This window comes from Mytilus edulis, chromosome 9, assembly GCF_963676685.1.
Source record: "Mytilus edulis chromosome 9, xbMytEdul2.2, whole genome shotgun sequence".
Classification (NCBI taxonomy): Eukaryota; Metazoa; Mollusca; class Bivalvia; order Mytilida; family Mytilidae; genus Mytilus; species Mytilus edulis.
The window spans coordinates 28,915,845-28,938,308 of NC_092352.1; the positions used below are offsets into that span (position 1 = coordinate 28,915,845).

Genomic DNA, 22,464 nt, shown 5'->3' on the forward strand with positions numbered 1-22,464 from the left:
GCTTTCGCGACGCTTTCGCTACGCTCTCGCTACGCTCTCGCTACGATTGTACAGCGACCTTTGCGATCTTACTACGATCTTAGTGCGCTGTAACTACGCTTCTACTACGACTTTATTTCGCCACGACCACACCACGATTGTTTTGAACATGTTCAAAGTTGGCCACGCTCTTCACGATCTTGAAGACCTCACCACGACCGTGGTACGACCTTACTGCGACCTACACGATCCTACCACGATCATCAAAATTTGCATTTTTTTCACAGATCGTAACTTGCGATCGTGGCCTAGTGGGACTGGGGTATAAGAGGAACGAAAATCCACTGCTATGCATGCATCAATAGCCATACGAGTCCACATTCACTATTATTAAAAAGAGATGACAAACACACAAGTTAAGTGTGTATTACACTCTAGCCTGTGTGTGTATACATATTGATTATTTTGGTGTATAGTTTTATCATTAAAATCATAAAATATCTCCTTATTTTATATCAGGATTGTAGCGCAATGTTTTGAAAATATGCCACTATCCTCAGGGCATTATACAATTTCTCCATTAATATTTGAGATTCTCATAAAACTAATATATTGAAATATTTTCGGTCTGTCAAATCTGTAGAGCTTTCACACCGTATGACAAACAATAGATAATCGATTACATATATATGTGATTACACGGCCGACACTCGGCTAACCGAGAGATTGGTCGGTTAATCTGTATTGAGTATGCGGCTATATGGGCGATTGGTCTGTTAATCGGGTTGGTTATACGTCTGTTAAGAGTAAAACGCTTAATTTAATGTTAAACTCTATTAAATATACAGATTTTTGGCATGTTATAAGAACCAAATCAAAAAAAGAAAAGTGTCTGACAAAATGATATCTATCATAGAACATTTTGCACTTGTAAAAACATTTCTTAGTCTGCGCAAGTATGTAGTATTTATGCTTATACGCATAGCAATTTTTTTTAATAAAAGGCGAAACAAACAAATTTAGATATCATTTAAAGGACAAAAAATAGTACTGTGGTTCTAAAAAATAAATTGACATTAGTAAATATTTCATAATTGTAAAATAACGTGAATAATACCACGTTTTAGTGAAAATTATGGGAATACAGTCTGTTAATGGGTTGGACAATTGAAATTGTGTCAGTTAAGAGTTATTTAGCCACGACAAATTTAAGAATGAGATGTTCCTGAGTAAACACAAATGACAATACGGTGCCACAGTATCCTAGAAAGAGCATTTTTATTTTGACTTTCTTTGCATTTTATTGAAGGGTGTGTCACTTCAATATAACGTGATATGTATTGGCCTCTGGAATATGCATGAATTTTTTATTGACGTTTTCAATCAGCCTTAATTTTTGTGTCTGTTTGAAGTAGCACGTTCTCAATTCCGACTGAAAGTGTCTTTCTAATACAACACAGGGTACATATTTATAGTATAACTAATCGCCGTATTTGAATATAAAAAAAAGACAACGCGTGACCGAACGACGCATGGATTAAACGAGTGCGCAGCACGAGTTTAATCCATAGCGGCGTTCGGTCACAAGTTGTCTTATTTTTGATATTGAAATACGGCGATTAGTTATTCTTTTTATTACATTGGCAAATGGTTTTTTTTATGAAATTAATGTAGAAAATGTAAGGAACTATATCTTTTTCCTACGCATTGACAATTTGTTTTGATCCGACGTTATCGACGTCTTGACAACGCCTATTGTTGTATGACGTCAGAGAGTGAAATAACCACGTTTATTTCACATGTGAAATTATCGGTTTTTATCTAACTGGGAAATCAATGTAATTCATTGCAACCAATGTAATAAAACGTGTTCTCGTTCACATATGAACATGATATTTGTCACTGGACGTTAAACCCTAATTCGTCAGCATCATCCAATTGGTTCTTTTCTTCTATTACTTAATCAAATTTGTTTACAAATCTCTCTAAAGAAGTAAACGGAAAGGAGCGAATGCAGCTACATTTGGTTATTTTAAGTTTCAATTAATTTTATTCCGTTTAGTTCCTTTCTACATAAGTGCAGAGGAGAACTACAGTTGTCTATGGTGGCCGGTGAAGTCTATTTCGCGTTTTCGCGATTTCGCCTTTCATATTCTATAGGGCGAAAACGCGAAATAGCGAAAAGGCGAAATCGCAAAGTCGAAAACGCGAAAACGCGAAGTCGAAAAGAAATCGGTTTTGCATTTTCGCGTTTTCGACTTCGCAATTTCGCGTTTCCGCCATATAGAATATGTAAGGCGAAAACGCTAAACCGCTAAAACGCAAAATGGCATTAACCTTCCACCATAGTTGTCCTCATGTAAACTTCTAGAATTTGTCACCAATATAAGTACATCGCAATCCGTTACTGTTTCAACAGCCATCGGTGTTTCATGTGTGTATTCTTAAACAAGTATTATTTTTCTCTCGTTTTAAGCAATGTATCACTCTCTACTGTCCTTATATATTATTCTATATTCTGCGTTTCCATCCAGATTCTCGTGTATGTCATTTTTTTCTACATTTTGTTTATCTTACTCATTATTCTTTCTTTCTTTTCATATTTTGTCATCCCAATATATTTTACTTACTGATGTTTAGTAACATTACGACGTTTATCTCTGATTTATATATATTGGTTACCCATGTAGATGACAAATTTGTGTCATGCATGACAATTAAGCAGAATCAACATGATATATGCGATCATTCTTGGATGAAATTAATATTACTTTAATATTACACTTTTCGAAACCATTTTTATCAATTTTCAATTTCATGTGTTGTTTCCGTATATGCAAGTTTCATTGCTCATGTGGTGTTTTCGTATATTTTAGCCTCTCGTCTTGAGCCTACTCATTTGATCCGATAACACCCCATATAGCAATAGAATTATACTTTTATTGCCATTCATAACTCTTAACAGACCAATTAACAGACCGAGTTTTATACATCCGACCCATTAACAGACCAGGTTTTAAATAAAGATTGATTTATGTCACCAAAATACAGATTTTCGTGTAGATTTTTCACACAATGATATCAATATGGTTAACAACATAATGCCTTTCTTTTTTCGATGTTCAAAATATTGAATGCAAGTAAATTTAACCAATGTGTCATTTTGTGTACATTTTATGTGTGTAAAATGTGTATAAATTTATTGATCAGTAACCCGCCTTTTCATTTTATAGATCGTACATCGAAGCTAGAAAAATAATAATTACACCACTGAATTCAGTACATTGAATTGTTTTGTTAGACATGAATACTTTTTATGATGAAAATATATTTAGAAAGTTATACTATGAAACATGCTGAACTGTCAATGATTTTCTCGATAACACATGATTAACAGACTTTAGCCAACCCGATTATCAGACCAACCGCCGATATAGCCGCATACTCAATATAGATTAACAGACCAATCTCTCGGTTAGCCGAGTGTCGGCCGTGGATTAACTCAAAGCAGAAAAGCAGTGTGTTTATACGAGTATTAAGCCCCAGTCCCACTAGACCACGATCACACCACGCTCACTGCAATCTAAAATACATTCAGATCGTGGTGAGGTCGCGGTATGAGCGGCATGAAAATATGAATTTTCGTTGCATTCACGATGCTACTACGTCCATATTACGCTTCTTCAACGACCCCGCTACGATAATACCACATTCTCACCACGTTTAGTAGAGGTTTCCCGATTTGCTACGTATCAGGTACGATTGGTACGTAACACAAACGTTGGTGCTGTTTTGGAGGTAACATTTAACGCATGAAATTATCTTATTAATCACGATGAAATTTGAAGAATTGATTTGCGTATCACTAAAAAACTAGCTTAACGATTTTTTGATAGCGATTTTAACGTTTCTAGAACACTTTGTTTATGATTCTTTATGGAATAACTTTGTTATGCACAAGTGGTTGAATAAAACAGACATTTAACGAACTGAGTTGAAATTGGCACGACCTTTAGATTCTAAATATAGATTTGTGTTTCTGTTTGTTTTAGGTATTTGTTTTGGTTCGGGTTTTTTTTTTATAGAAAAAAGATTGTTTTCATACAGACAAATGATTTATAATCAAAATAATAACTATAACTGCTTTCTAAAACACATGATACTGGTGTTGGTTATATTTGTTAACGTGTCAAAATTGCGTAGTTTTCGCATCTTTTAAAATAGTTGTTGCATGATTTTGAATTTAGTTTATATTATTAAAATTATCTAATTCAATCATTACACAATATTTTTAGTTTGAGAGAACGAGGGAGCTGAGATTTCATTTTGAGTGAGAATATTTTTTTTTCTAGAAAAGATTCTAGAAAGTAAAATGAAAAATATTGAAAAATCAGTATTTACTATTCGATTGCCAATAAAAAAAAAAACACATTTCTTGAATCATCAAATTTCAATGACATATCATTATACAGAGGCGGATATTAGGGGGGGGGGGGGGCATAAGGCAGGGGGAAGGGGGTCCGCCCCCTTTTCTGGAAAAAAAAGATTAATAATATAGGGAAGCATGACTGGAGCGGGCCCCCTTTTAGGCAGTCAGTGGTCCCCAACTTATGAAAATCTCTGGATCCGCCGCTGTTATGACTAAAATACAATTGTACTGACACTTGTGTTCTTTGAATATTTTATGTGTGTATCTTTTACTTGATACTTTATTCGTACTTTTAACTTTTGGTAGAACGTTTTCATACGTCTGAATGATGATTTTTGCAACTTGCAGAAAAATATAAGAATGGTATTAAAGATAATAAACTTGAACAAATAAAATAACCTACAATTTGAAATTATATGAGAAGATAATTTATCAAAAACAAGTTACATCATCAAAATTTCAGTCGTGTTTGTATTTATTCACTGTGTATTATGCAGTACCTTGTAGACTCTTTCTAAAAAATCATTTAGCGACCTCAATATCGAAACAGGTTTTGTATTTATCTTTAAAATTTTACATTTTGAATGGGGTCAATTTTGAATGTTAAAATAGCTGTTATTCTATTATCTTTTCTCAAAATTACCCCTAAAATATGCTTACTTTTCCATTTTATACTGTTACTTTAATATTACAGTCAAACATAAGATAAATTATGAATGTGCTATATATAGATTGTTTTTGCCTGTGAAATTTCAGGGGAAATAAATCTTAATTACAAACCGTTCGTTGGAACGGTTACTGGCGACGGTTTGTTGAAAGCATAATCGAGTACACACAATATTGTTTGTTATGAATAGGTAACATATCTACATAAAAATTATACCAAGTTGTAGCTTAAAATCATCCAAATACTATTATAATGATTCATAAAAAATACATTGACATTAAGGACATATATGAATTAATTTCAAAAACCAATGACGGCTCCTAGTTCGTACTACGGTTGGTACGGTAGCAAATCGGGAAACCTCTAGTAGATTTGCGACATATCAGGTACGGTTGGTACGTAAAGCAACCGTTAGTGCTGTTTTGGAGGTATCATTTTAAGAATGAACTTATTTTATTCATCATGATAAAATCAAAAGAATTGAAATGCGTATCACCAAAAAAACTAGCTTAATGATTTATTTGATAACGATTTCAACGTTTCAAGAACTCTTTGTTGATGATCATTTATGGGATGACTTGATTATGCACAAGTGCATTAATCAAACAGACCTTTTGACGAACTGGGTAAAAACGGACTTATAGATTCTAAATATAGATTTGCGTTTCTCTTAGAGATTGTTTTCTTACAGAGTGAGACTTTGGAATAATTAACATAATAACTATAGTCTACTTTCTATAACACATGATACTGATGTTGGTTATATTTGTTAACGTGTAAAATTTGCGTAGTTTTCATATTATAATTAGTTCTTGAATGATTTTGAAATTAGTTGTATTATTCAATTAATTTATTTCGATAATCGCAGCAGAAGGTTTTTTTATGCTAGAATAAGGGAGCTGAGATTTCATATTGAGTGATAAATTGGAATTTTTCGTCATATTTTTTTCTTTCTAGAAAGTAAAATTGAAAAAAAAATGATTAATCAGTATTCACTATTCGGTTGCCAATATGAAACAATCTTTCCTTGAATCAATGAATGTAATTGACTAGAATAATTTTCATATGATTATACTAACGACTTACTAAAATATAATTGAACTGACATTTGTGTCCAATGAATATTTTATTAGAAAAAAATAAAATGGAAATTGGGAACATGTCAAAGAGACAACAACCGACCTAAGAGCAAATAGCACCAGAAGGTCACCAAAGGGTATTCAATGCAGTGAGACAATCCCGCATTCGGAGGTGGACATCAGCTTCCCCCCGAAAAAAATGTACTAGTTCAGTGAAAATGGACGTCATACGATATATACTCTAAAACATATTAGTGAACTAAAATTAAAAAAAATACAAGATTAACAAAGGCTTCTGTCTTGGGACTGATTAGTGTATCTATTATTTGATCCCTTATTCGTACCTTTAACGTTAGTAAAATTTCTCATACGTGTGAATGACGTTTTAAGACGAATTTCAGAAAAATATAAGAATTGGATTATAGATAATGAATTCTAACAACTAAAATAAACCTACAATACTAAATTATATCATAGAATGCAAAGAATTCCTCCTGATTATGTTTTACAAACAAGTAAGTTGATCTCCGATTTTTTATGCTATCTACTTATCAAAAAGATCAAAATCTATTGAAGATGAGTCCCATTTTAGTAAGTTGTCCTTTATATAACGAACAGAGAGAATTATTTTTGGATATAGTAAACAGTTTGAGTACTAATTGTAAAGAATTAACCAATGATGAAACATATGTCTGGCTGTGAGCATTTACCAACTTTTAAGTGCCTAGGAAATGATATTTTCAGTGTGTAGATATGACATCTAAAAGGAAACAAAGTATGTAAATGATATTTGATTATTATGAGATATGTTGTAATAGTTATATGAGACACATGAGGCTCTGATCCTGTCCATAACATGATAGAAATATTTTAGGGTTTTGTTTTTATTTTTCCAATGATATTGTGCATATTGTTGTGGAATGATGCCCTTCGTGGGTTGTAGATTTGATTGTTAAGTCTCGTATCTCATCTAAATATCTTGCTACAGAGGTCCTACGCCGTGTTTTTGTTCATATATTATACTGAAAGATTTGAAAACGCCATGTAATTAGTGGACGTCAAAAGTAACGAACAATTTTTTTTAGCGTTAAGATTATACATTTTCAATAAGGTCAATTTTGTATTTCAAAATAGCTCTCTTTAATTATTTTATTCTAAAAGCTAGCCCCCGAAATTTTTTTTTATTTTAGACTATTATATCAGTCTAACAGGCAAACATAAGATGAAGTATGATTGTACGTTTTGTTAAGCTTCTTTTTCCAGATGCATTTTTAGGGGAAATAATTCTAAATTTACAACCTTTCGTTGCAACGGTTACTTGCAACGGTTTGTTGAAAGCATAATCGAGTACACGAAATATAGTTTGATATGACCAACAGGTAATATATCTATATGAATTTTATACCAAGTTGTAGCAAAAAATCATCTAAATACGTTAAATAATGATTCATGAAACATACATAGACATAAAGGCATATATGAATTAATTTCAAAAGTTCAATGACGGCTCACAGTTCGTACTACGGTTGGTATCGTAGCAAATCGGGAAACCTCTATTCTGCGACCTCACTACGATTATCACGATCATTTACGCTCATCACGTCCCCACCACGACCATATCACGATTTATCCGATTGCAGCACGATCTTTCCACGCTTCTACTGCGATTATAACACGCTCTTACCACGACCATACTACGATAATACCACGATCTTACTATATGTATGCACTCCCATCAATAACGTCAACGTCGTGTTCCATATATCATTCGTTCTATTTCTCAATAATTTAATTTTGGATGTAACACATCCTTTGATTGGCCGACGTTATTTTGTTCTCAGCCCATAGACATAATTTAGTCATGTGACCTAGACGTGATCAACGTTTTTTCTACGGTTTAAAATGGAATTTAAAATTAAATTATAAGAAATTACTGTCATATTTTTTCTGTCTATTCGAAATAACATAAAAAATGTGGTGCACAGTGTTAAATAACCCGCTTCGAGCGTTATTCAGTGTGCACCACATTTTTATGTTATTTCTTCATAGTCAGAAAAAATATAACAGTCATTCCTTAATTGAAACGTACAATTCTTCAAAAACAATGCAGTCATGTAACCAAAATCTACATAATGCGGGGTTCACACATTGCCGATTATTACTACCGTTTGAGACCAGACGGCGAAAACGAAACGAAAAGTGAAAAAGTCGGATTACTATCCTCAATTATCTGAAATGTCCTATCATTATCTGAACGCAGTCGTTTAAGTTCGAAACAGCTTCCTACGGGTCGTGAAGGGTCCGAATAGTTCAGCGAAGCACCACGACAGTAAGCTGGGGTCACACATTCTCGATTTTTACTGCCGTCCTTGACAGGACCATTCCCGATTAAAAGTCAAAAGTCTGATCAAGATCCTGTGAATCGTGGATGAAAATTCAAACTTTAATTAAAATTTGTAAAACAAATAATTTAATCACGACAACAATCAGATATTGTTCATGAAGCTTCGATATTCAACCGTTTCCAAGCGAATTTATCCCGATAATCCCGTTCTCAATCCGTTTCTAATCCAATTTGTATCTTTCGCCAGGTAAAATTTGACCGAGTCTGTCACGATTGCGTCCCGATTCTACCGAATGTAATCCGACAGAGATCAGCCAGTGACCAGACAGTGAACCGACGCTGACGGTAAGTTATCCGTTCGAAAACTGTCGACATACTTTGAATGCTCAGGTACTGTCGGAACGTAATCCTATCACGGTCCGCTCTATCGCATTGTAAACGGCTTTGTCTGGTCTCAGTCGTATTGTATTCTGTTATTGTCGGGACACTGACGTTGGTATCATTGGCGAATTTCGTATTAATAACGGAACTGTTCCGGAACGGTTTCGGCAAAACCGGTTCGCAATCGACAAGATCTGGATGCAATCTGGACTCAATCGGCAGATAAACAGCAATGAAAAATTTCTCCAGATCATTCCCGTTCCACAGGACACCGTACAGAATACACAGAACGATGTTATGATTTTGATCCGATACAGCAGAATCTGCCAAGGCATAGACACGATTATAATCCGACTAGACAAAATCGGCTGAGTTTCCCCGAATGTTACGGGACGCACCTTACTGTCGGGTAAGGTGCGTCCCGTAACATTCGGACCCTTCGGACCCTTCCCGACCTGTAGGAACCTATTACGAACTTGAATAAAGGCAGCAGTAGTACATTTGTATACCGCTGTTCAAAACTCATAAATCCATGGACAAAAAACAAAATCGGGGTAACAAACTAAAACCGAGGGAAACGCATTAAATATTAGAGGAGAACAACGACACAACACTAAAATGTAACACACACAGAAACGGACCAAGCATCAGACAAAATCCCACCAGAATACCAAATATAACATCAAAACCAAATACATGAATTTGGGATAGACAAGTACCGTGATACGTCTTATCGCAATGTGAATTTACACTCAAAAATAAGAGAAAACAAACGACGCAACGTTAAAATGTAACACACAGAGAAACGAACAATAACATAACAATGGCCATATTCCTGACTTGGTACAGGACATTTTTAAATGAAAAAATGGTGGGTTGAACCTGGTTTTGTGGCATGCCAAACCTCGCACTTTAATGGCAGGTGTCAGACCACCAATTACTCCCTTCAGTTTAGAACGTTTAGTAGTTTAGTCCTACTTTGACACAAAATAGTGCTTTTGATGTCATTGTTTACTTAAACTAACCAACAAATTTGCAGAAATGAAACTTTTGGTGAAAGGGAAATATATTTAGACCATTTTGAGCCAAAATTCACTTGTCTATGAGTTTGCATTAAAAATTCAGGATTAATGCGCTACATAGTACACTAATTTAAGATTTCCAGAAAACCGGGAGTTATTTTGGTAGTACCTGTCTTTTCAAAATCAGAAATTTGTTACAAGACTTTAAACATTGGTTGAAAATTGGCATGTAGGAAGGTGATACATGTACAATTCAGGATATACCTGGTTTCCTTGAAGTTAAACTTAAGGTAAAATATTTAGAAAGCTGTGAAAATTGCAAAATTTGGTTGAACAGATAGTGATTTTTAATTGGTGGTCTGACACCTACAAAACAAATGAATAGGAGAGCGTATTAGACAAAGAAACACATGATTAATAGATAACAAAAAGTATCAGGTTTAAAATCCAATACGCCAAAAACGCGCCTCGTCCACGCAAGACTCACCAGTGACGCCCAGATATAAAAGATCGAAAGTGAAAAAAAGTACAAAGTTGTACAGCACTGAAGATCAAAAGTTGAAAAAGGTTGTGTCAAATACGGCTATGTTTTTATGCTTGGGATAAGAATATCCTTATTATTTAGAACAATTAATGCTATTGCAAACAGTAAATTTTATCAAATGAATATAAAAGATATACATAATGAAAATGAAACGACTGCGTTCAGACAATGATAGGACATTTCAGATAAGTGAGGATAGTAATCCGACTTTTTCACTTTTCGTGTCGTATCGCCTTCTGATCTCAAACGGGAGCAATAATCGGCAATGTGTGAACCCCATATTAGGTGCGTCCCGTAACATTCGGGGGAACTCAGCCGATTTAGTCTAGTCGGATTACAATCGTGCCTATGTCGTGACAGATTCTGCTGTTTCGGATCAAAATCCTAACAATGTTCTGTGTATTCTGGACGGTGTCCTGTGGAACGGGAATGATCTGGAGAAATCTTTCATTGCTGTTTTTCTGCCAATTAAGTCCAGATTGCATCCAGATCTTGTTAGGATTGCGAACCGTTTTTGCCAAAACAGTTCCGGAACAGTCCCGTTAATACCCACGTCAGAGTCCCGACAATAACCAAATTCAATACGACTGAGACCAGAAAAAGCCGTTTGCGATGCGATAGTACCTGCTCATCCCGATTATGCCGACAGTTTTCGAACGGATAACTTCCGCCAGCGTCGGTTCACTGTCTGGTCACTGTCTGATCTCTGTCGGATTTCATCGGTAGAATCGGGACGCAGTCGTAACAGACTCGGTCGAATTTTACCTGGTGAAAGATACAATTGGATTAGAAGCGGATTGTGAACGGGATTATCGGGATAAATTCCCTTGGAAACGGTTGAATATCGACGCTTCCTGAACAATATCTGATTGTTGTCGTTATTAAATTATTTGTTTTACAAATTTTAATTAAAGTTTAAATTCTCATCCACGATTCACAGGATCTTGATCAGACTTTTGACAAATTTTAATCGGGAATGATCCTGTCAAAGACGACAGTAAAATCATGAATGTGTGACCCAAGCTTAAGGGTAAGGGAAGAGGTAGAGGCAGAGGAAGATCTGATAGTAACGAATAATGATCCAGAAGATATATGCCGGACCGCCATTTCCAACCTGAATCACAACTTACTGCTGGTCCATCAGGATCTGATAACGATTTTTTAGTGAACTATTGTATGGATGACACAGATGTGTCAAGAATGATTGAGCCCTTGGAGATAAAGGACAAGAGGTCCAAAATACATATAGACAAACAAAAGCTGGAGAGCTTTAAATTTTTTTATATGACAATGACAATGAGCATGATGATCGTAGTATGAACGTAGTGGGGTCGTAAGAACAGCGTGATGAGAACGGTGTGGGCCTGATTAAATGGTACTATGGTCGTGAACAGCGTGGTATAAACGTGGTATCGTCGTAGTTGAAGCGTGTTTAAGTCGCGATAAGAATGTCATGATCGTAGTAAGGTCGTAGTAAAGTCGCTGTGAGATCGTAGCTCAGTCTCCCCGATTAGAAATGCGCTGTCGCTACGATGGTAAAGCGACCTTTGCGATCTTACCACGACCTTACTGCGCTCTCACTACGCTTTTACTACGAGCTGACTTCAACATGACCGCACCACGATTTTTTTTGTGTTCATAGTTGGTCAAGCTCATCACAATCATGAAGACCTCGCCACGACCGTACTGCGACCTTACTGCGGTCTGCACGATCGCACAACGATCGTCAAAATTTTCATTTTTTTCACAGATCGTAGTGCGATCGTGGCCTAGTGGGACTGCGGTATAATACCGCAGTCCCACTAGGCCACGATCGCACTACGATCTGTAAAAATAATGCAAATTTTGATAATCGTAGTACGATCGTGTAGATCACAGTAAGGTCGCATCACGGTCGTGGTGAGGTCTTCAAGATCATGATGAGCGTGGCCAACTTTGAACATGTTCAAAACAATCGTGTTGCGGTCGTGGAGAAATTAGGTCGTAGTAGAAGCGTAGTAAGAGCAAACGAAGGTCGTAGTTAGATCGCAAAGGGCGCTGTACCATCGTAGCGAGAGCGTAGCGAAAGTTTTACTAGTATTCTATTCAGAGAGACTGCACTACGATCTCACAGCGACGTTATTACGACCTCACTACGACCATCACGTTCTCACTGCGACCTAACTACGCTTCCACTACGACTATACCACATTTACACCACGCTGTTCAAGACCATAGTACGATTCTATCATGCCCTTGCTGTCCTCATCACGCTCTTCTTACGACTTGACTACGTTCATACTACGACCATTATTCTCATTAACATTTTCACATAAAATATATTATATATCTCCAGGTCTTGTTTGTCTGTGTGTAGTTCTTGTCCATTTTCTCTAACGGCTCAACCATGCTTCTCGTTTATTTTGATTAAACCGTTAGTTTTCCCGTTTGAATGGTTTTACACTAGTAATTTTTGGGGCCCTTTAAAGCTTGCTGTTCGGTGTGAGCCAAGGCTCCGCGTTGAAGGATGAACCTTGGCCTATAATGGTTTACTTTTATAGATTGTTAATTGAAAGGATGGTTGTCTCATTGGCACTCATACCACATATTCCTATATCTATTGACACATATGTGTCATCTCTGCTAACATTCACTTATAAACTATCGCCATTTGAGCTTGATGGACCATCAAAAGGCTGTAATTTAGGTTTGGTTGGTCGGTCCGAAATCTCTGTTGGATCAGTATTCGTTACTATCAGAACTTCCTATACCTCTACATCAACCTCTACCACCACGCCCACGTGTTTTAGAAGATTTTGGTAGCATGACTGTATTGTTTCCGAGAGATCTATGTATTAATCAGAAATAGAAGGAATGGAATTGTGTTGATATGGAACACGATGTTGACGTTATTACCGATAACGTAGTAAGATTGCGGTATGAAAGTAGTATAATCGTGATAAGAAGGTACAATAATCGCAGTAAAATTGTGGTAAGATCGTGTTGCAATCGGATAACTCGTGGTATGGTCGTAGTGAGAACATGATGCAAGATCTTGATAAGCGTAGTGAGGTCGCAGAATAAGAACGTGTTATAATCGAAGCGGAATGAGGACGTAGTAGCATGGTGAAAGCAACGAAAATTTACATTTTCATGCCGCTCATACCGCGACCTCACCACGATCTGAACTTATTTTAGATAGCGGTGAGCGTAATGCGATCGTGGTCTAGTGGGACTAGGGCTTAAGATGTATTTTAATAGTTACAGTTTGCCATCAGTTTTAATGTTCTCAAGACGCTCTTTTGAATGAGTTTGGATATAACTATCACAATCAAAGACAACTTAAAAATCCCCACTCTAAAATTTCGGCATAACTGCAAAATCGCATTAAAACTATTCGAAGTTTCCTGGAGATTTATTTTATCTTTGCTTTACCCTAGTTACCAATAAAGTAATATACAACAGTAAATATGTGTTTTCGTCATTATTTTTTTGCTTAAAATATTCTTTTATTATAGTAGTTGTAGCAGACCTCGTGGTTATTCTAATCCTGATTATATTGATTGTTATAATCTGTATTAAATCTTCTAGAGGGTGAGTATGCCAAGAAAAGTATGAAAGTCATGTCTTTGATACTATATGCGGGAAAGATGGTTATAAACGTTTTCCTTGTATAATTTGCAGTTAAGTGAACTTTAAGGAATAATTTACAAATAATTGAAAAATTTCAGGTATCTAAATTATATTATTAGTACAGTTAGAGAATAATCCTTCATTTTTTTTTATCTATCTAATATAATAATACTATTTTTGACATTTTATAGAAAATCTGTAGTCGAATAAATCATTGACTTAACTAAAAGCATAAGATTGAGACCAAAGAACATGTCTAACTTGTAACGCCTCAGAAATGAAAACCACTTTCTCCTCTACTGTCAAAATAAAATATATTACGTACAAAACAGTCTTTAGAGCTGATGAGAGGCTACTCTTAGATATTGTACTTGTATTTATGTATTCAAACCAGTTTATTTGGTTGTTGTTTTTATTCGTTTTTAGTACCATGCACAACCGTAAAGAATTATCATTTTTAATATTACAGAATGCGTATGCATGAAGAAAACCTAAAGCGAGTTAATGAAAGGTTACCTGGTACAGAATTTTCGAATTACACCGGAATAGATAAATCAAATGAAGAGATAGATGGCTCAGCGTATAATGAATTGTCCGACATCTCCCCACAACTTACAATAAAACATCATAAAAAGATTTAAGAAACATCAGATAAAACGTTAGATTTTCAAGGTTATCTGGTACCTGAACAGCACTACCATACAATTCCGGAGTGAACGTGCACTATGCATTGGCTTGATTCCAGATTTCTCTTCTCAAATATTCTTATGTAACATTACATTATATTTTTATACAAAAAAAATTATTTTGTTATGGTTCTTTAAAGTCATTTCGTGAAAGATCCGAGAAATAAATCCCATAGCTTTACCATCACAAAATTTCATCACACCATTTAAGAACTTAGTCCGAAAGAACCAGAATTTTCTTCTGAATGACAGTATTTGTACTCGTTGTTACTATGAAGATAAGTAAATGATAATCATTTTCGATTTCTATAATTGACGACAACATTTATCTTATTCAAGAAATAACTAAAAATTGCCAAAATTTTCTAAGACTTCAGAACCTAAGTCAATTCTAACTGCTGCTGGTAAATTATTTCCAAAAATTGTGAATGGTGTGGATTTCGTGTCTGCTTCAGACAAGACGATGACTGTGTAAATAACATAGCTTCTGTCACAGAAAAAAATCCTTACAATATTCTCAACTAAAATTGAGAATGGAAATGGGGAATGTGTCAAAGAGACAACAACCCGGCCATAGAACAGACACCAGCAGAAGTCAATACCTATTACTGCAGATATTAAGCGTACAATCATCTAATAACAGTTCCATGGTACCTTTTGCAGCTACTCAATCAATCATATTTTTCTTTTTGTCAAGCAAAAAACAAAAAATGAAATCAACTGCATATAATATCAAGTGAGGGAACTTTTGTCACATCTACGGATGGAGTAGCAGCTCTTAAACACTTTTTATTTAGTCTTAGCATATAACAACCTGTATCTCTTTATATCAATATATCAGGTGTCTTATATGAATTTCATGTGAAATACTTTACGTTGTAAAATTTATAATTGTTTTATTTGTTGTAAGCTAGTATTGCTTAATGTAATTCTTATTTCAATCATATGAACAGTAAAAACAAAATCATCTGGTTATTTGGTTAGAAAATGTTGATTAACTTATAATTATATGAAAATTTATATACAAACACCTTCCTTAGTGTAGATTATTTAATTGAAATATATGTGTGTATGTAAATTCAAATGGACATCCTAGAAATAAATATTGATATGAATATTACAAACATACTAGCCAACTTAATTTTTTTTTATGTATTTAGATTTATGATTTGTTCAAATGTTCTCTTATATTCTCAAAGTATCGACCCCTGGTATCAACTGCATCCAAGTTAACTTGTTTGTTAATCGTAAATAACAATAGGAATAAAGCAATGATTATATACAGCGCTGACTATTCATATTTTGGGAGAATGCTATTTTTTCAAATTTTGATTTCCCTGAAATTACATACACTGACGGGTCAAATTGGAGACTTTAAAAATTGAAAATGAATCTACTTCACACGACTATAATAAACATCAAATTAAAAAAATTTGTTCGAGACAACTTTCTATATTGCTCCTTTATAAATAGAAATATCGGACCCTTTCTTAATTTTTAGCTGTGTAATTTCTAATGGGATAATGGCTATTTAATATTCATTTTCCTAATTTATTATTATTTGTGTAAATACATATTTTTCTTGTGTCAATATGAACAGTATGCAAGTAATGAATATTATGATATTGACAATATTTTGATATGTTATTGTGTTTTTTTGTCAAAATATATATAATCACATGTACATTTTGCTATCCCGCCGATAAGTGTTTTTTTTTTACATTATTTGACGAGCTTTTTTTTTAAAACAGTAATTGACATCCAACCTTATATATATGTGATCCCTCAAATAAATATGGGCACAACATTTTGATTCCACAACGGGTATTGGTTACGACAAAATGTTATTGTTGGCCGGAGATAATTATTACTTCAGTAGATGTACATTTTATTTCTGCAGATGTGTTCATTCTAAGAACAATGAAGAAGGTTTATTTCTTATACGCTATTCGTTTGGTCTATAATGGAAATTTATCACTTGAAATCATACTTCATCATATTATTTTAATATTACTTTTTTTAATACGATATTTCCGGCAAAAAACTAGTGAACACGATACATTATTGACATAAAAAAGACAAAAAAAAAACCAAACTTTCCAACAAGTAAACTTGACATAATTAATCTTTGTTCAGGAAACACTCGTTAAATTGTCAGATTGTTGAAGCTTTTTCGAACTTTGATACGCCAACGATTAAAAAATTTGGCCATAGAAAAAAGTAAATTCAAACAATACTAACCAAATATAGTCATAAAATAGTTTAAATAATACAAAGGCTGGAATGATTCAAGGGAAAAAGAAAATAAGTATTTCAAATTTCAAAAGTTAACACTTTTATTGCAAAAAGAATTGTACATCATAACATCTAAGTTGTCTTTGAGAAATGAACCTTGCTGTACAACTTGCTGTTTTGATACATTCTACGTCTCTTAATGGTAAGTTCTGATTTTTATTAAATATATGATATTCTTTAATATTTAAAAATGTCCAAGCTGCCATTATTATCACATTTCTACTATTAAACACGACAAAGCATACTAAAGATGTAGAAACACTATCCAAAGGAATGAAGGGGTACTATCTGATGATTCGGGGGTCAGCAGTATCTGCACTACTAGTGACATTACCGAGCTCTTCCTGTTACAATGCGTTGAAGATTGATATTAGGTGATTGTATATCATGGAAAGCAGATTCAGATTTAAATTTTAGTTGTAAAAATATAAGAAAGAATATGATGTATCAATACAAAAAGTATGCACTCCAAGTAAGATTAAAAAGTGGATAGTTCACAAAATAACAGAACTAAACGATCGACTATAGCAAACAATATATACCGGAGTCATATTAATTTCGATTGAATTCGATAACTAAAAACAACTAAACAACTAAGCAGTCTATACGCATAAAATAAGACAAGTATGAAATGCAACATTTCATCGTGACTGGCATAAAAATAGAGATGTGGTATGACCGATATGGGACAGCTACCTACCAAACTTGAAAATTGAATGAAGTAGATGTAAGCAATTATAGGCAACCAAATAGTCTGCATCGCTATGGAAAAATAACGTGGAAAAGGCAATGCTAAGAATACTACTAGTGGACGCAACAGGTCGTTTAACCCGATGAGTTATCTGGTAGACGTACACACATTTATCCTTCCTGTTAAAAATATCAATTGACGCCACCGAAACGTATCTGTGTTAGTTGCTTTAGGGATTTTTCTCTAACAGCGAAATATCATGTATCAATAGTCAATTTGTCAATTACCGATTTGATTTTTTTTTATTACACACTTTTTAAACAAATAACTTCCGTTTGCCAATCGTAGACTGGTTCCATATCGGACAAAATTGGCGTTCGCAAATGCAAAGCATGATGAATTGAAAGTGATGTATCGACGGTTTAATCAATTTTTCATAAAAAATATTTTCTGATATCAGAAGTTTTTAGATTAACAACAGATTAATGTTATCGAAATATTTGAAAACCTTAAAGACTACTCACATCACGCACAAGTAAATCTGCTCTTTCTGGTAGCTCTCCATTGTAAATAAGAAGTAAGGTCTCTCATAAAGGAGACAACTCAAAAAGGAATCTCTAATGACAGGGTCAATTACGGGAATTAGCAAATAGTCTATTCATGTAGCTATAAAACAAAAGATTCCTTAAAACAAAGACAAAACTTGTTGAGGTTCTATCTGACAATCATCATTTGGCACATTCAAACACTGTCTGAATTGTCTGTAAGGAAGAGCAAGAAACATAATATCATTTAATCAGTTAAAATTTAAAAGTTTCTTATTTTACAATCAAAAAGTTTCTTATCTAAGATCTTTGATTTCCTAGTTGCTTGAATCCAAAGGAATTGTTGTTATAAGGTATTTTGTTTTGTTCTATCCAAATGCTTAAATTAAACTTGAAGAAAAAATCAATTAATTGTATTCTTCCAACAGACAATTTCATCTACGTTTTATATGCAAAATGAGATATACCAGGAAATCTCCTAATCATAATAAAGAAATTCTAGGAATAAGTAGAATAATTATCATTCCTTACTCTTTTAAAAGTACTCCCTAACTCTTGTACTTAATCACGATGAAAGGAATAATCATTCTCTTACATAAAATAAAGGAGTAGGTTCAGTAAGACGCTATTTAATTTTAGTAGTTTTAAAAAGGCATTGGCTGTCAAATTTATGTCACCGATCATCTTTGATTTATAAAATACTTAACGTTTATTCAAATAAAAAAGAAATGGGCTCGATAATATTTATTAACGTTTCTTATTATTTTATTCTAGACACCATCTATTAATTAACTATCGAGTTGTCGTCCGAAGACTGCCGACGGTCATATAAACAATATAAACATAAATATATATATAAATAGAATGCAAACTCGTGCAATGGAATTTTTGCATGGCTGTCTAATTTCATATTAAAGGTAGAAATACATGTATATGTAAATCATCGTTTTTACCTGTACAAGAACGAGTTTTTGTGGATCGGATCAGTCTTTCAAATCATTAACCTCTGTTTCACTTTCAATGTTTTAGTTCTTGTCCTTTTAATAACTGAACACGTATAATTCACGCGTAATCAATCTCCGACTTAGGGGTCACATGGATATGGATTCAATGAGGTCAAATTATTCACTTGCAAGTGAATAATTCATCATCAATGTCTCTGGGCCTATTTTGAAAAAAAAAAGAACCATACTGGCTTATAAAAACGAAATATTAGTTCACTATTTCACTTTCATTAATGATTATATTTTTGTTATATATTTCGTAGCTTGTGCCCTTTTATATCAAAGACATGTATTCGGTGAGGTTCTGCATTGATGTCAAAAGATTCGCCTTGCTCTCACTCCGTTAAAATGTCTTAATATCATTTTTCGTTAGAAATGTTTCTTGTTGGTTTCGATGACGGCGATATTGCTTTACCCATATTGACAAAGGTGGTCCAAAGTGGCCTGTTGCAATTCAAAACTTCGATTTCAATCTAGTCATATATAAAATTAAATAAAAACACAATTTCAGACAATATAACGATTATTTTTATTTTATTCCTTGTGTATTTTATAAGTAAAACAGCATTTAGGAGACAACATGGATAAAAATATCGAGAAAACTATCAGAAACCCAAGTTATTCAAAATCTGTAGTCACAATAACAATTCAGAAATAACCAGGATTTAGCGGAGATAACATTTCCTAAGTGCCGAGTTCATACGAGAAAATACTTGATATATATCAGAATAAGATTTTATATATCAATCATTTATTAAAAATGTATGTTTCAATGCAGTTATAGATGTTGATAATTTTAATCTTATTTTCCTTTTTAATCTAATTTTACTTTATTATTTCTTCAAACGCGGATTAGCCAAGTGTGTATAAAGCAGATACATTTACATTAAAATTAAAGCCGACTGTGTGAGGACTTACTAGCCACCAGTTATTTAGTTAAATGTATGCATTCATTCTTTACTTATATTGAAATAGTCTGGACTAAAAATGATTGATTGAATGATTGATATGTTCTTAATTTTCGTTTGACCTGAATATTTTAATTTAAACACCAATGATGTATTTTGTTTCAAATGCAGTTTTCATAGAAGTGCTTGAAGGACTTGTTGCTGAACATTTTGTTTGTTTTAGTTTGGACATATCAATGGTCGTCTATCTTAAAGTGTTGTTTTGTACCTTTAAATCTACATTTGTACATGTAAGCAGCTACAAACATGTCACAATAACTTTAACAGAGGTTAGAAAAAATAAATGGGGAATGTGTCCATAGCGACACAAATGATGCCCCCGCTAGCATATAATGTTACAAAGGGACATAGTTAAAGAACTGTAGAAGTGAAGCTGCCAAAATTTGAACTTGAACCGAGTTTAGTGGTAATAAGCATCATTAAATTAAGTCGAGACAAACTTAAGTTACATGAACAGAAATGAAAAAAAATCAGAAATTTTTCCATTTGTAAAGGGCCTAACCCTAGAATTGTAATCTAAGTGCTTGTAAGCATAGAATGGTAAAGATTGCTTTTATTTATCGGTAGTAAAGGAATATTGCATTGTATAACGCATTGGTTTTAGTTGATTCAAATACCATTCTGGACAAAGAAAGATAACTCCAAATTTCAAAGAAGATTTTAAAAAGCATTGATTGAAATTGACTCAATTATAATCATGGACAAAGGAAAATAATTCCAATTTTTTTTTTTTTTATTGATTGACATTTTTGAAATTTTCAGCAATTTTTCCATTTTTAAAGGGCATAACTCTAGTACAGTAAAAGTGACGGCACCAAAAATCAAACTGGATCTGTATATTGTAGTAATAAGCATTGTGTATAAGTTTCATACGATTTGGTTATGGCAAACTTAAGTTAGAGAACGGAAACGAAAAATTTAGCATTTTTCCTTTGTAAAGGGGCATACCTCTATAACGATTAAAGAGACACAATCAAAATTAAAACCTTATATGTGTTTAGTGGTGATAATCATTGTGTATAAGATGAGTCTGATGTAGATGAAATGCGCGTCTGGCGTATTAAATCATAATCCTGGTACCTTTTATAAATATTTCATAACATGGCAAACTAAAGTTAGAGAACGGAAACCGACGTACGTACAGACGGACAAAGGTAAAACTTAAAGCCCCCTCCGCTACGGCGGAGGAATAAAAAACCATCTTTGCAAAAAGTAAGATGTTTATGTGAACTATTTTCGATTCACAAGTGTTACCCATTATGGAATTCTTTTTAAAATATGTTAATGGTACATACACGTTGATGAAGTCTTTAACATTTACTTAATAAGGTTTTTTTTATACAATCAAAAGTTAAAGCAAACCTACATTGAAAACTAAAAATCAATGGCAAATCACGAATAATTGTGATAAAAGCACTTACAAAACAATGGGTTATCTAGTGACAATATTATTAGGAAGTAGTTGTCCTTGAGGAGGAATCCTAACATCATCTCAATATTTTGGTTAACCTATCCTACAGAGACTCGTCTCCATAATCACTATCAGCAAGAAACTGAAGGTTGAACGATTACAATTTATTACTTGAATCATGTGAATAAACTCATCATAGATATCAGGACTAAATTTTGTATATCCGCCAGACGCGCGGTTCGTCTACAAAAGACTCTCGAATCCAAAAAAGTGAAAAAAAGGCCAATAAAGCACTAAGGACCAAAATTCCTAAAAGTTTTGCCAAATACAGCTAAGGTAATCTATTCCTTAGGTAGAAAAGCTTTAGTATTTCAAAAATTCTATTAAATTTTGTAAACAGTTAATCTATAAATATAACCAAATCAATGATAATTCATGTCAGCACAAAAAGTGTTGACTACTGGGCTTGTGATAAATCTCCACCAGCAGTGGCATTGACTACTTGAAGACTATTCAATATTGATAACAGTCCACCACAGGCAACACCGATCAACACGTAGTTAATTATGTTTGACACAATATCTAAATGATAAAATATCTTAACCACAAAGGACTAATTCAGAAATTAATGACTAAAAGAAACCATATACATTACGGATTGTACAAAAAATAATGAATAAAATCAAACCCCCTTCTTTGTCACTCTTTAGCATGACCAAATTTAGTTGAAATTACTTTTTTTCCGGCACAATGAGGTCATTTATGAAGTCATATAAGGACATAATTAAAATACATTTAATCATTATA

The 22,464-nt window shown here is 33.7% G+C and overlaps 1 protein-coding gene across 1 annotated transcript in view; it reads left to right on the forward strand.

Moving 5' to 3' along the window:
- LOC139488011 (uncharacterized) overlaps positions 1 to 16,848 on the forward strand; it is a 57,972-nt gene extending 41,124 nt beyond the window's left edge. The window contains exons 9-10 of the mRNA XM_071273319.1: positions 13,943 to 14,018; positions 14,527 to 16,848. Coding sequence (XP_071129420.1) covers positions 13,943 to 14,018; positions 14,527 to 14,698 — 248 coding nt within the window. The 3' untranslated portion in view covers positions 14,699 to 16,848. The remainder of the gene's footprint in view (positions 1 to 13,942; positions 14,019 to 14,526) is intronic.
- The last annotated feature ends 5,616 nt before the right edge of the window (positions 16,849 to 22,464 follow it).